Source organism: Anas platyrhynchos, chromosome 2 (genome assembly GCF_047663525.1).
Source record: "Anas platyrhynchos isolate ZD024472 breed Pekin duck chromosome 2, IASCAAS_PekinDuck_T2T, whole genome shotgun sequence".
NCBI lineage: Eukaryota > Metazoa > Chordata > Aves > Anseriformes > Anatidae > Anas > Anas platyrhynchos.
The window spans coordinates 144,465,001-144,480,169 of NC_092588.1; the positions used below are offsets into that span (position 1 = coordinate 144,465,001).

A 15,169-nucleotide genomic window follows, 5' to 3' on the forward strand; every position below is an offset into this window, starting at 1 on the left:
AATGCAGCAATTTCAGGGCATTAAATTGAAAAACTAACAGTACTGAAAGATCTCGATACAGTTGTCTTGCACTTCCATATTTATACAGTGCTTAACTCCCAGCAATGTTTACTTTGAGCACTTGGCATGCTGTAAAACCACCCATAAACCATCATCTCATACAGGAAATGAAAAAGGGTGTTCTGAGGTGCAACACTTGTGGTGAAGTAATAAAAAACTGCATAATACAGGCTGCTGAAAAAGTCTCGTTACAAAATCTAGAGTTATCTAATGAAATAATGAACTCGCTTCTAGTTTTAATTCATGTTCTAGCAAAGTGTTTTAAGCTAATGGAGACAACAGAAATTAAGAAATTCAGAAATAAAAATGGATATTATATGTAAAGAATGTGACAAGTACTATTCTCAAGTTTTGTGCTATATAAAATCAATACATCCTCTGAAGTCTTCTGCAGTGTTTAAATCACAAAAACATCTCCAAATGCAGCTGGACCAATTCTTCCCTAAATGCATTACTGGCAGACGTGCTGTTAGAGATAGAGACTTATTTACTTGGGCAATCCTTCAGACTTCACAAAGAATGTAAGACAGAGACTGCACTCTGAACTGTATAAAAATTCTTCACTGACAGTTCATCAATTTCACTTTTAAACACTCTTTTCATTCTGGAAAACAATCAGTGTTAAAACCTGTGTGCTTTTGTATTCCTCCCTAATTAAACATTTTTGACCACTATTGCACACAGTATAAACCAGACACATGGTTAAGCCAGCCTGACCTAATACAGCTGTTCTTATTTATCATAAATAAATATATTTTTCTAGCAATATAAAGACTGGATAACATGAGCAGACTAGAAAAAACCTACCTCGGTACGGCATCCACAGAGGATGAAGCTGGAACCTTGGGCACCTGACAGTTTGTCGCTGCAGCCAGCTTTAAGGCAGATGATGGAACAGCACTTAAAGTCCTAGGTATATGTCGTGCATTGAGCGTGGTAATAGAGTTTACAGTGGCAACTGATGAGGGTACAGTTAATCGAATGTTGTTCCCGATCAGAACCTGAGTTGTTGCAGAATTGGCAGCAGTTGCTTGGTGACTCAGTGCACTGTGGGAACTTGAAGTCTGCGTTATATTTGAAGGCTGTAGCAAGGCTGAACCTGCTGTTGATGATGAACTTGTATGGACAAGTGCTGTAGGTGTAGTACTACTGAGGTGTAAGCCCTTGTATACTCCTGCAAAAAGAAAACCAAAAAGCAGTAAGCCCATTTCTTAGGATTTACTCAACTCTATACAGAAACTCTTATCCCCACTTAAAAAAAAAAAAAGTCAAGGTGCAGCCAAATACTGTTAGAACACCTACATACCTGAGGCTTGAAGAATGCCATTCACCCCAATTCCAAGCACCACATCATCCTTCATTTTGAATCCCATCAATTGTTCTGATGTAACCAAAGCTGAAGCAGCAAATTGAGCACTAACAGAATCCAGTGTCTTGGAAACAAAACCCTAAAAAGAACAATGGTGGCAAATATATGTGATTGAAGCTTCCACAAGTCAGTATGCCACCCATTTTAAAGCTATGCACAAACTAGTAGAACAAAAAAAAAAAAAAAAATCTATCCAGGTAAATCAGAAATGTCCCAGACATTTTCTCAGACCAAACCGTCAGCATTTGGTACAGCTACATAAAAACTGAACTGTGATGTTTTCCATGCATTTTTAGCTTTATGTTAACAATAACAGAGAAGAAAATCCCCACAGCTATTTAAAATACACTTATTTCCAAAGTTCTATGGAACAACATTGTTTCACAGGTCAACATGTTTTTATGACATTCCAAACCCAGTTCGGTGACTCAGATGTTCAGATTGCTAACAACTTCTGAACCTTTTTAAATGTGTCCATCACCAGTGTAAACACCATGTATTTATGAGTATTAGACACTTCCACAGCTGTATGAAGGACATATTTAGGACATATTTAAAAATCCCCCATATCAAGAGGATAATGACATGGCTGGAGATCTTTGCAATTCATATTCCTAAGGCTCTGAATATTTAATTAATTGACTGACCCTTTTTTTTTTTGTGGTTAAGAGGGAGCAGAGGCAATGCCTGCCACACTCACCTGCAGTGTCCCTTCTAAACACTTTACAGAATGGCTATGATGTAGATTCAGGCGAAAGCCACTTTCCTGTTGGTTAGTTTCAAGGTTCTATGGCAACAGTTGACAATTAGAGATGAACCCTGGTGGGAAACAATGAGGGATAAATCATAGCACAGACAAATCCCTCACCTGTGATGTGTTGGCAGAGGAATTACTATTTGCTTGCTGTTGATGAATTTGTGCAAGCTGCTGTTTCTGCATTAGTGCCAGTTGCTGTTGATGTTGCTGGTATTGTTCGGCTGTAAATGCTGAACAAAATATAAAACGAGAAAATACTATATCAAAATATGTAGGTGTTGTGTATATAAACACATCTATTTTATCGTCCTAAATAAATAAAAAATACACCACAGCAGTTCTCTAAAGAGCCTTAATGCACCTTTATAGCAAGAAGGCTGTCATCCTTCTTAAGATTTTGCTTGATTTAAGTCTTCTCTTTATACATATAAAAAAACAGCTTAAAGATTTCAATTGTTCTGCTGCATTTAGGCTGGTACCAAAAAAGGGAGGGGGAAGAAGGAACCAAAAATACAGTCAAAACCACCCAAAACTCTGTAATATCTAATTAAAAAATTGTAGGTAGAAATGGCATCAGTTTCCACTTTTTTTTGTGTGAAGCTAAACTATCTGCATTAATGATAAAGCAGGTTTATATGCAAAAATTGGGAACTGCCTGTGAAACCATTGTTTTCAGCCCTCACAGATGACATTTTGAAGGTAGCAAGTGCCTACAATTATAATTTATGTTTTAACTTTAGTTGAAAACTCTAAATTGGACAGGCTTACAACTGAACTACTACATCTACATCCTTCTCTAAAATATTCGAAAAGGTGACAGAAGTTAGAGCATGACAAATCAACTACAATTTTATCCAGCTACCCTGCAAGAAAAAAAATTGATCAAATATTGTGTGTACAGACTGACATGGGATGCCCAATGGAAAACATGTCATTAGTACATTGATTAGCTTAGTACAGTGATTGTTTTTTGTTTTGTTTTCCTTTTTTTTTTAAAATTTACTTTTCCTAAATAAAAGTCTGCTTTAAATTTCAAACTAAATCAAAAGCTGGAATTTGACTCTCTTTACAAGTTCAGCCTATGATAAAACTGAAGGAAAATCTTAAATATGTATCTTATTTAGGAGCATCTCTGCAATCCTAAGTGCTGTAAATAGACTCATACTCCTAGAATGCAAAGAAAGTTGTCCTTTCAGGAAAGTTCACTATTGTTTGGCAACAGATCATCAATGCACTTAAACCTTGTTCACAAATTGTAATTACTGTTTGGTTAATCTTATTTTTCAGGCCTGCTTGCCTTTAGAAAACTAGTTTTAATTTTGATATTAACAGTCTCCTACTTCTTGATATAAAAGGATTCTGAGGAATAATTGTAGCCTATGTATAATCCTGAATAACAGGTTAATAAAAATGGATAAACAAAGTAAGAATTTGAAAAATTACTTGAAGACAGAGTGAACACTGCTGAACATGCATTTTTCCAGTGTATTTATGATTTAAAATTTTTTTTTTTTAAACATTGTCCAAAATCCTCTTAATACATACTGGAAACAGCATTGAATTTTTACTGGTATTTTTGATATCTGAGCTCTTGAGGTCATAAATTCTTATTCAGAAGCTACATTCAGGTTACTATTTTATTTTATATTAACAGTCTTCAGCAAGTAGTAATGCAGGATGTTTATATTGCCATGCTAGTCTTGCAGCTAAATCTTACGTCAACTGGCTTCATTTCTTCAATGTTTCAAAGTCATTTCTAAGAGAACAGCTTAGAAGTAATACCACACAAAGTGCTTACTAAAAACCACCCTAGAATTCATAAACCAAATAAGGAGTTCACTGTTCATATTTTAATTCTACTTTATGTAAACAAAAAGCCCATTATCACATTTATTTATTTTTAAACTATCACCAAACACAGACAGCTAAGCAAGAAAGCTTTAGCAGACAAAGATTAGCATGGGGATAGCTGAGAAAACTAGTAGCAGTAGTGGAAGCAGAAGAATTGAAATACTATTCTGGTATCGATAGACACTTTATTTATCAGTTAGTAGTGACTTTCAACTTAATGCTTTAAAAAAAACCCTGAGCTTCAGAATCTGCATGGTTTAACCAACATAGCGCTGTTTCTGAAGGTTCCACATACCAGTAAGGTGTTTTACTGTACTGTACTTTGCAAATATACTTAAGATTAAAAATGTCCACTGTTGTACTCAGATGTACCAGAGCATGATAGGCAAGTTAAATTTTTGAATAGCCAGTTTCAATTTTCAAGCTTTAAGTATATTTTAGGCTTTTAGTGTAGAGTTGTAGTAAACATTTATCCCTGGCTTTACCAAATCCAAAATACTGCTTTATTTTGGAAAAAACGGAGCAAATGAATCACAGAACCATCTAGGTTGGAAGAGACCTCCAAGATCACCGAGTCCAACCTCTGACCTAACACTAACCAGTCCTCCACTAAACCATATCCCTAAGCTCTACATCTAAATGTCTTTTAAAGACCTCCAGGGATGGTGACTCCACCACTTCCCTGGGCAGCCCATTCCAATTCCTAACAACCCTTTCAGTAAAGAAGTTCTTCCTAATATCCAACCTAAATCTCCCTGACGCAACTTTAGCCCATTCATAGCAGGCAAGAAGAAAACCCAGACCTTAGTTGTACCCTTAGGCCTCCTGAGCTTTTGGTAACTGAGAAGCGGTATTGCTAAGCGGTTACATATTCATGGTATTACTGGAGACCTTCAAGTCTTAAAAAAAAAAACTAGCAGAGCAACAGACAACTGAACAACAGTGATTTCTGAAATTAAGAGCTTCAAGTTGAAAAAAAAAAAAAAAGAAAAGAGGTATAAAAACATTTGATGGTTAAAGATGACACACGCTATTTGTTAAACAGATTATTGCTTCAGCAGCTCTAGATGGGAACACAGCATTTATAGACTTGTCCAACAGCATGCCAAGGACACAGCATTTAGATTTAGCATGTTTCCATCATACAGTAATGCCTATCCAATACTGCAGAATTTACTGAATTTAACAGTAACAAAGCATACAATTTCACTCGCTACACAGAATCCAACCAAGTTTCAACTGCTACTACAAATAAGACAGTTTCAGAAAATCTCAACTGTCTTTCAGAGCTAACAACTGCACCTTCTCCAGAACCTTCTCAACATTTTCCAAGACCCTTTTAGCCACCTATACAATGGAATCAATTTTTCGACTTTCCTAATCTTAAATGTTACAAACCTTTAAGTTACAACTCTACCTAGAGCGATCCACATCTCACGATAGCTCATGATAGTTACCAGAAGATGTGAAGCTCAAGTTTTACTGTGAGATGAGGCCATATGAATGTTTTTTTTTAGTTATTTTGCAGCATACCGTTCTAAACTGACATAATTAAAAGTGAATATAATTCTGAACTGTTACTAGTAGAATTCTGAATCAAGTTATGCCATTGCAGTTTAGACAGCCTCCAGGATTTTAAGTCACTACATCACGTTTTGCTGCTATTCTCTTTGTTTAACTGCTTGGGACAATACATGCACTTGTTCTGCGACTGTATTAATGCTACGCTTCTGCAGAAAAAGAAAAAAAGAAAAATGTATTCGGACTTAAAAACTGCAAAAAGAAAAGAAAGTAGCAAAAATAAGCTTTGGGAGTTTGCAGCTATGAATACAAGGAAATCCCTTAGGTTAACCGTGACTGATTGACAGGATAAATGAATGCTTACAAATTATTATTTTTTTAGTATCTCCTTAGAGACAGCAACAAGTCCTCTGCAATAACTTAGATTTTCAACAAACTACACAATTGACTCATTGTATGTTTTCCTATAATCATTTAAGTGACTGAGATATTTGTGATCTTTTGGATAGTGACATCCCATTTTTTGCTCAAATTAAGCCATTGAATAATATCTTTCAATTGCATGTTTCTGTTTGACTTATCTACTATATTCTGTGGGATGCTGATACTCAAAGGGTGGTGTTTTCTGAAGCACAGGTTCACAGTGATGCTGTCAGCAGTTTTGTCAGATCCATAGTTCTCAGCAGTTTTACACTGCAATATTTTTACACTGCTAACTAGTTTTACCACAGCACTGAATGTGTATTGGCCTTAAAACACTGCAGCCTGCATTTAGTTTTCTCTGAAAATGCAAATCTTTCCCTGAAGTGGCTGAAACTAGTTAGAAGACAGGCCAGCTGCAGGATCCCTATGGACAGCAAATCTCAAGGAATTGTTCAGGGTATGGTAAATAGCCACAGCCTCCTCCTCTTGACTACCACTGCCAAGTCTTACTGTGAGGTGATGTGCTAGTTGCTCCTCTATTCCCCTGAGGTAGGCAAATACATGCAAAAATATAGACTGCAAGAACCTGTTCCCTAAAAACTAGAAAATATATCCTGGGAAGCAGAAAATGCACGTGTAAACTCCTGGATCCTCTACAACCATCTCTCTTTTTTAACCTGAATTGAAGAAGCTCCCTAGAATTACCAGGGAAAGTGAGCAATCTTTTTTTTAAAAAAACCTTTAATACCAAGAAACACAAACAGCCTGATTAAACCTTTCAGCACATTCTTCAGTCCTGTCAAACATCTGAAGAATGACGTATTCAGAGTCATTAAAAAACAAAAGCAACTGCTTCATAATCTTAAGTATCCACTCTCACAAGGAGAAGTGCTATTTCAGTAGGAAAACTGAAGCATTAAGACATTAAGCTTATATAGGGTTAAAAGAATTCTGAAATTCCAATCAGCACTAGATTTCCCAATCCTTCAGGCTGAGGTAATGGCCATTAACAAAGCAGTCTTAATCAAGTAACAGAAGATAGATCACATAACCAACGCTTGCAATTGATAAAGTCCACAATTACAGAACTGCTTTGTGGGAGGTAGATTATATATTGTTATGGTATTTTCATAAGAGAAATACATGAAAGCATCATACCCCTGCTGCACAAGAGAACAATTAGTGGTTACTAATGCCAAAGTGCATGCAAAGCAAACATCATTCACAATATTAAGTAATCCAGAACATCACATTTTCAATCTCTGTATTATGAGATGTTATCTGGCTTATACTGCCTGGTTAAAGATTTTCTACTGTATAGCAAGTTCTCACCAGTGAATTCAGAAGATTGGAGAGACTTAGAGCCATCAGTGTGATTTAGTATTTGATGCACCAGGCCCAAAGATGTTTCACTTTCTGAAAAGAAGTTCAAGATTGATTTTACTTAAACATGGCATTATCAGACACCGAGAACATGATTATTAGGCCCCTGATTATTATTACGACAGCCTTATATTTCAGCACAACAGAATTCAGTGTGAAATTCCTATCAGAACTCTAAAGCTAGACATTATGAACTAGATATTAGACCTACATATGTATTCCCTACATGGTAGTGGAAAAACAATCAGAAATTATTATTAAGGAGGATTTTTAACAGCCATTGAATAAAACTTGGAAATGCTTGCTATATATATTTGTCTGCCCATCATCCTCAATATAAATTTTCTAAGAAACATCAGGACTACTCGAGGTACATGCAATTTACTCTGCAGATAGTACCTGACCACACTTGCATGGAATACAGACCAAGTCTAACAATTCACAAAAGCCCAAAGACCCAACAATTCAGGGCAAAGCCTTACAACAACTGACTTGAAGCTGAACAGGAAAAACTAGTGTAACTACAAAGTTTCTGAAAAAGGAATTACATCAATGAAGTCTCAAGAAATATGCAAATTTTTTCATAAATACTGGTTATTCCCCACCCCTCAGTCACATAATTTCCCAGAAGATTTTCTTTTCAAAACTTCCTCCCTTCACTAAGCTGAGGGTGGCCAAAAACCACCTGTTATTCCCAGAGTCCATGTAGCTTTGAGGCTACTGTTCTTCACCTAAGATCTCAACATCTCAGCCGTGGAGGGGCTCAGACTCAAGTTCCAATGATAACTGAAAGTAGCCAATACAAACATCCATTTTTTCATGACCAGGTTTATAATCCACTTTGAAAACAGGTATTTCGAAAAGTGAAAATGGTAAAGCAAGCAGCAGTGTTGAGACTATTACAAATAGAAGGGTTAAATAAAAAGACCTGAACAGCCAGCGATGGCATGAAAGCAATAAGAAGGACAGGTCCCACTCTGGAGTGAGGAACTGCCAAAGAGATTGAGAAGCTTCCTCCTGCTTCCTTCTGGAAATGGAATACCTTTGCTGGAGGTGGGAGGTGGGCAGAGCATGGTAAGGGTGTCAGCTACATCTGATGAGAACACTTAAGCACCAAAAACTAGCAGAGATCCACCAACCAGCAACACAATTAAAGAGAGAAATTCTAAGAACACATTTGGGAAACGGAAGCATAGTTCACCATCCTTCTAGACCCTTTAGTGTACATGTGCAAACTTGTTTTTCAGAAGCACATTGAAGTGTGAAAAAAAAAAAAAGGAACCAAGTTTACTAGGAAAAATGCTATTTCTATGGAATTCCCACATAAAAAGTTACCGAATGTCAAAGCACAGCTTGTAGCACATTATCTACATCTCTGGTTTACACGAAAGAAAAGGCAAGGTAAGCTATTCTGGATTCTTTAATAATAGCCTAGATGTCTGCAGGTTTGCATATAAAATACTATCTATTAATACCAACGATAACTAATAACTCTCAGTAAGGCTTCTGTCAAAACACTTAGACTTCTCAAAGCAAGAGTTACAGATTTAGTCTGCTTGCTAAGCAGACTGTAGTTAACTGTTAGCCTCTTTATGACTTGCAGACCTTCTCAAAGATGTCTAACTTCTCTGCAAGGAAGGCAGTGAAGAACAGAACACAACACGGATGCTTCATCTTGCTGCAGAGCCTGGGAGCTGGTGCTCAAACCTTTCACTAGCCGACTGGAGACACCAGCCACCTACTAAACCCAAGGCTGCAACGGGACCATACGTGCCATACAGTTTAACCATCTCAAACTTTTATTTACTAGATGCCAACATCCAAAAACGAATGTAGCGTTTAATAGCAAGTCAGCAGAAAAAAAAAGCAGTCTCTAGAATTCGGTGCAGTTCCAAGACTGCCATTTGCCTGGCAGAACTAGATCAATTATTCCAGAAAGGAAGACAATGTCTGGCACATACATAGTTCAGACGAACACTCATGCCTCCTGTATCCTTCAAACTATTAAGACACACAAATACCATCTCTGAAGATTATAACCCGGTCTAGTAGTTAAACTGTCAGCAATACTGTCTCCTTTACTGCAGGAAATGTTCCGTTTTGTTCAGAGTGCACGGTTTCCCCACTGAACAACAATCCTCCATGAGAATGAATCGTGCATTTACACTGCCTGCTTTTCAGTGGTGTTGTGTAACATGTCTGAAGATCCTGAAATCTGATCTTTTTGCAAGAAGGCAAGAGATGTCTTTTCCTAACTCTTCAGTAGACGAAAAGGAACCGGAACCACCCTCTTCAAAAGTGATGCTACTTTTCTTGGCTACCTGATCCTGCTGCCACGGTCTACCCCTTCAGCACACAAACTGTCTCCAAGTAATTTGTAAGAGATTTAAGACATCCCTTCCTCAGCTGACATACAAAATCTCAATGCAACAACTCCATCTTCTATATATTTTTCACGCTGAGCACTTTGAAAGCCAGTATCAGAACAGCTTGTTTCTTCAGGTGCTCACTTCAAAGTGAACACAGAATGCCTCCTGGCTCCTTGAGGAAATCTCTCCAATCTTCAGGACAAAAAACAATGTTTCCTGTAGCCAGAGAAGAACGGTTGTGTCACAGCACACTTTTAATGAAAAGGCCTCTGAATAGCAGAGCAGCTTGAGATACCATCTTGAATTCTCGCCTGTGCTGACCACATCTGACAGACTTGAAAAACAAGGTTTTCCACAGCTGTTTTTCCACATCAGCAGCATTTTGTTGGAGTTGTTCCAGGTGGAAAAAGCTCAATATTTCTGTAAACATCTTTCATATGGAATAGGACAGAACATTTCACGTGATGGCACACAGCAACATGACCACCTCTGCTAACCACTACAGAATCTCAAGATGAACCTCATCTTCAAGGTAAGCTATTTGGTTTGACCACAGCTCACGGCAGCAGGGAAGGGATTAAAGCACCTCTATTTTAAAAAAACCTTTTATCAGTGTTTCTGGCAACAAGACCTATTGCCACTTAAAAAAAACAATAAAAAAACCCAACCAAACAGATACTAAAATGCAGAGAACCAGAAACCAATGCTAAAATAATCCACAACCACAAACTCCCAGCTTTAAAGATAGCTAAGAAAAAGGACTGGGGACACCCTACAGAATTGTTATCTGCAGCATTATCAGAGAAATTCTAATACAGATGTTAGATACATCGTGGTCTTTATAGGGTTTCCGACAAAAGGAAAACCTAAATCTGCAGCTGTAGCCTCAACTGATAAGCACCTTTGAAGAGGTTAAACTCATCCACGAGACATACAAAGACTCCCACCTGTAATCTGTGTAGACAACGTATCTTAAGGAAGACTTTAAGTCACTGAAAGAAGGCTTGAAATCAGAACGGCACTGATGCGTAAGACTAAGTTGTTTTCAAACACCTAACCCTAAAGACAACCATCATATCATCATATATGAAAAACCTCTGACATCTACACAGCTACAAAAAATCCTGATTAAGATTACGAATAATTCTAGAAGTACAACTGACTTAGTCATACTGATAACAAATGACTACCCAGAGACTGGTAACTGATTTCAAGCGTGTCTATGAATTCAGATGTAGGTTTCTTTTTCTTTTTTTTTTTAAATGAAGTATATCACTCCTGTATTGACACTAATAAAAGTATGAATCTGAACTTTACAACTTCTAAATTTTAAAGCTCTACATATTAACCCATTTTACACAGACAAGCCACCTGCCGTCAATTCCAAGCACAAATTAACGTAACGTGCAAGGCACTGAGACATCTATGTTACCTTCCCACGTGCTTCAAAATTCAGCCACATAAAAGCTTCTACAGAACAGATCACAATAGCAATTCCATTTATTTATTCACTTCCATTTAGGAGGTATCTTAATTATCTCTTTTTCTTAAAGAGATTCTATGAGTATTACATTTAGGTATGCATATACATACAGATATATGCTTTGAATATAATCAGCCGATTTTTCAAGTCTCTGGTTTTCAGATATAACATAATGCCTATCAACACTTCAGAGCGTGTTTATAAACTATTCATCACACAGAGTTTTGTTTTCATACTGGTAACCTGGCTGGCATTACAGCAAACTTCAGACTCCAGCTATTAGACCGATCAGTTCTAGACCTGGTTTATTGATTTGAAGCATTACTTGTGTGGAGGGGCTGAATTCAAACACCAAAAGCCATATTTGGATCACAAGCCAAAAGCACTACCAGCTTTAGCCCTAATACTTTTCCCAGCAAGAAGAGTCATAAGAGAGAAAAGAACGTATGAAGGATGGCAGTGAGGACAATGACCTACTCTAGGACAGCAAGAAGAGGAAACATGAAACAAGGAAGCAGAACAAAGCTGCCCACTAAGTCTAAAAATGCAAGGAAGAAGAATTTTCAGAAAAAAAGAGGGTGCAGGGAAGCAAGACAGAGAAATGAAGAAAAATATATTGGAGAACATGAAAGACCTGAGACACTAGGTCAGCACTCTGAGCAAATATTCCATATATCCCCTCAATCTGGGGAGTTTATTCGGTATATGCATCTATCTCCACTCCACTCATACATTTTCTAGGTGTTCTCAGTTTGGTTTTTTTTTTGAAAGCTAAAATTCTAAGTAGAAACATCATTCGAGAAGCTTCTGAGAAAATGAGAGAGAACTTCAAAAATTTGTTTAAAAAAACAAGAACAGAGAATCCCACTTTTTTTTTTTGTATAAAAAGGTGAGATTTAACATATTAACTTATCAAAACTCAGAAGTTATGTAAGCTATATACTAACCATGTAAGTACCAAACTGTCAGTGTGAAGAACTCAGAGAGATACCATCCAAATATTCCAATGTACACAATGTAAACAATTAACATCACATCAAGTTTTCCTAGAGTCAGTTCCTCAATTCTGTAAGTGAGGTTCTAAACGAAGTAATCTGTCATTTGCTGACAAGATGTAGAGTCAGAGTTTTGCTGAGCATCAACAGATGCACACAGAGGGTGCGTGAAATGACTAGACATTTTTGGATGGGAAATGGCATTTACTTTTAAGTAAAAGTCCAGAGTAGAATTCATAACCTTGCTGGTATTTTCATTACAAGCATTTTAATTAAACATTTCCCACCACCACACTTGCACTGTGACAAAAAATGGAATAGTGTTATAATCAGCGTTTCAAAAATATTTTTAATTTTTGAAATCCAGATCTTCAGAGTTAGCTTTACCCTATACAACACTGTTTCTAAATAACAACACTTCTAAAATTCTACCTAAATAGTAAGGTAGCATTTGCATAAGTTTGAGATGCAGTACACTACTGTTGGCAGTAACTAAAAATAAACATTCTGCGCAGCAAAGATAAAAGATGGGTTGCTACCATCCAAATAGATCATGAAGCAAAGTATGGATGACCTAACGATATTCTGAATTTTCTGAGTCAAGTTTAATATTTCTGAAAGGAAGTTTGTCAAAATAAACATACCAAAATGTGCTGAACCACTGCTACTTTTGCTTTGTATAGAGGTACTGCATATCTGGGTCCCGGGTTGTGCTGTGCCTGTTCGATTTACACCCCTGTATAATTTCTTACAGGAGAGTTCCTCATTGTCACTGTCATGTAGGGATGGTGTCCGAGGCCTAAAATGTCGCCATCTACATGATTTGATATTGACTAGTATTTGACTGAGGTCTTTTGAGAAAGATTTGTCCGAGGTATTTGTTTCTGAGGTATTGGCAAATTGACTGATTGAAGAGTGTTGCGATGAGGAAAGCACTTCCAAATCCAGCTGATGAAATGTATTATCGTAGTCCGAATGCGCTCTGTCTAGTAGCACCCTAAAACAGAAAAACAATGCAGAATTATATAGGGGCAAGAAAATACCAATAAAATCACCAGTTTGCCATGTGTGCTCAAGGAAGACATACATAAACAAATAGAAGAAACTACACAAAACTATTCTACACCAAGAAATCCCTGAGAACAGGCACTTGAAGTATGACTATATATTCAGTACTTATCAGGCAGTAGTACGTTGACGTTTCTCTTTCCAGGTATGTACTAGCTTTTACTCTATTAATGGCTGATGTAAAGCATTGTGTATATATTATGACAAAGCAATGGACACAATTCGCCCCCTCCCCCATCAGGCTGGAAGACTTCTGCAGTACAATGAAAAAATACAATAAAATTACTTACGTAACTAAATGCAATCCAAATGTCCTCTTAAAGTAACTTCAATTTAAGTGCTTTACTGACATATAAAATGAATATACCTACAACCATCCCATGAAGTGCCAAAAGCTATCACACATTACTTTCCAAATTCCCCTGCAAAATGCCAGTAAGAGCCTTCAGTTTCTCATCTGACTCACCAATAGAATAAGACACTCAAAGCATTCATTTGAATGTCAAATCACTTATTTTTTAATTAAGATTTAAAAATGACTGGGCCATCAGTATTAGAAGACATCAGTATTAAAACACATCACAAGTTATTAAAGAAACAGCACCTATACTAAATAGTAAATAAAAAATAGAAATAGCACTTATACTAGTTTCCAAATTGTTTTCATTAAAGAAGCTCAGAAATAAAATGCCTGAAGTAACAGTCCTTAATCCTTTACCATTTGGGCCATGATTAAAACTTACAACAGTTGTCACTTTTAAATATCTCTCCCTAAAATTCTCCTCTACAGCAGATGCAAAATCAGAAATGCATTTTCTGAAAACTGATTTTTGCTATCATCAAGTACTTTTATTTGAAGACAACTACACAAGTCATTTAAATATAAAACACCAATTACAACTAAAAACATATGCTTGTTTTCACCTTAGTACTTAAGAGTGCCAGCAATACAAATATTTAGAAACATTTAAGCAAGCAGTAAGTACTAAGTGGATTCCACTACAGCATCATCAGCTGAAGAAGCTATCAAAGAAGTATACCAAATGCCAACTTTGTGATGTCTTTTTTTCCCCCCAACTTTTCTCTTTTCAAAGATGTCTTACTGATTTATTAAAAAACAAACAAACAACTAACTAACAACACCAATTATGTAGTGCTTACCTTCCACCACGGCCGACCCGTCTTCGTGCAAACCCAATACACCTCTGGGGTACAGTCAGAGTGGTTAAGCAGTATCTATAACGCACATCTCCTAATCTTCCCTCTTTAGGGCTACTCCATGGCCAGTTGCCAGGTTGGTCTAAATGAGGCTTAAAATAATTTTTAAATAATTAGACACATGAATTCATCCTAAAACAATGCTCTGTCTTATGATACACAAGAAAATTCTACTTACAGCATAGTACTGACAGCCTGCTTTCCTACGGAAGGCAAAAGGACCATCGGGATCATTTTCTTCCTCAGCCTCCGAAGAACCAGACAAAACCTTTAAAATGAGGGTGGTGTTGGTGAGGAAGAGGTATTAGTAAATTCTTGAGTTTTACTTCTGTTATTTCCCTAACAGCAGCATAAAATTCTGGAGATACTACCTGGGAGAGAGGTTCTTCATCCGAGCTAGGAAAATCATACTGATTCAAATCTTTAGCATTAAAGACTGGCAGTGCAGCAGGACTCGTCTGTTGAGGAGTAGCAGCAGCAGACGAAGGTAAGACTTTTGGCTTCTTCTCATACTTTCTTTTGGGTCGAATAACATCAGGTTTATCTTGCTGTAAGGAAAGAAAAAAAATCAGCATATAATGCATATAAATGCACACAAATTAGATTAAAACAGGAGTTTCCCAAAACTCCTGCATAAGAAAGCTGAAGAGCAAACTCATCTCTCTAACATCT

General features: G+C 36.9%; 1 protein-coding gene across 9 annotated transcripts in view; it reads right to left on the reverse strand.

Moving 5' to 3' along the window:
* Positions 1-15,169, reverse strand: part of EPC1 (enhancer of polycomb homolog 1) — a 67,911-nt gene that overhangs the window by 1,444 nt on the left and 51,298 nt on the right. For 3 of the 9 annotated variants that reach the window (XM_005027876.5, XM_072033770.1, XM_027450537.3), the window contains 9 exons: positions 14,869-15,045; positions 14,676-14,765; positions 14,441-14,589; positions 12,856-13,208; positions 7,314-7,397; positions 2,298-2,416; positions 2,130-2,216; positions 1,367-1,508; positions 868-1,234 (listed from right to left, as the gene is read on the reverse strand). In XM_005027876.5, coding sequence (XP_005027933.2) covers positions 868-1,234; positions 1,367-1,508; positions 2,130-2,216; positions 2,298-2,416; positions 7,314-7,397; positions 12,856-13,208; positions 14,441-14,589; positions 14,676-14,765; positions 14,869-15,045 — 1,568 coding nt within the window. Of the gene's footprint in view, positions 1-867; positions 1,235-1,366; positions 1,509-2,129; positions 2,249-2,297; positions 2,417-7,313; positions 7,398-12,855; positions 13,209-14,440; positions 14,590-14,675; positions 14,766-14,868; positions 15,046-15,169 lie in introns of all 9 variants that reach the window. The other 6 variants (XM_072033771.1, XM_027450539.3, XR_005263169.2 and 3 more) reach the window with 5 other exon arrangements.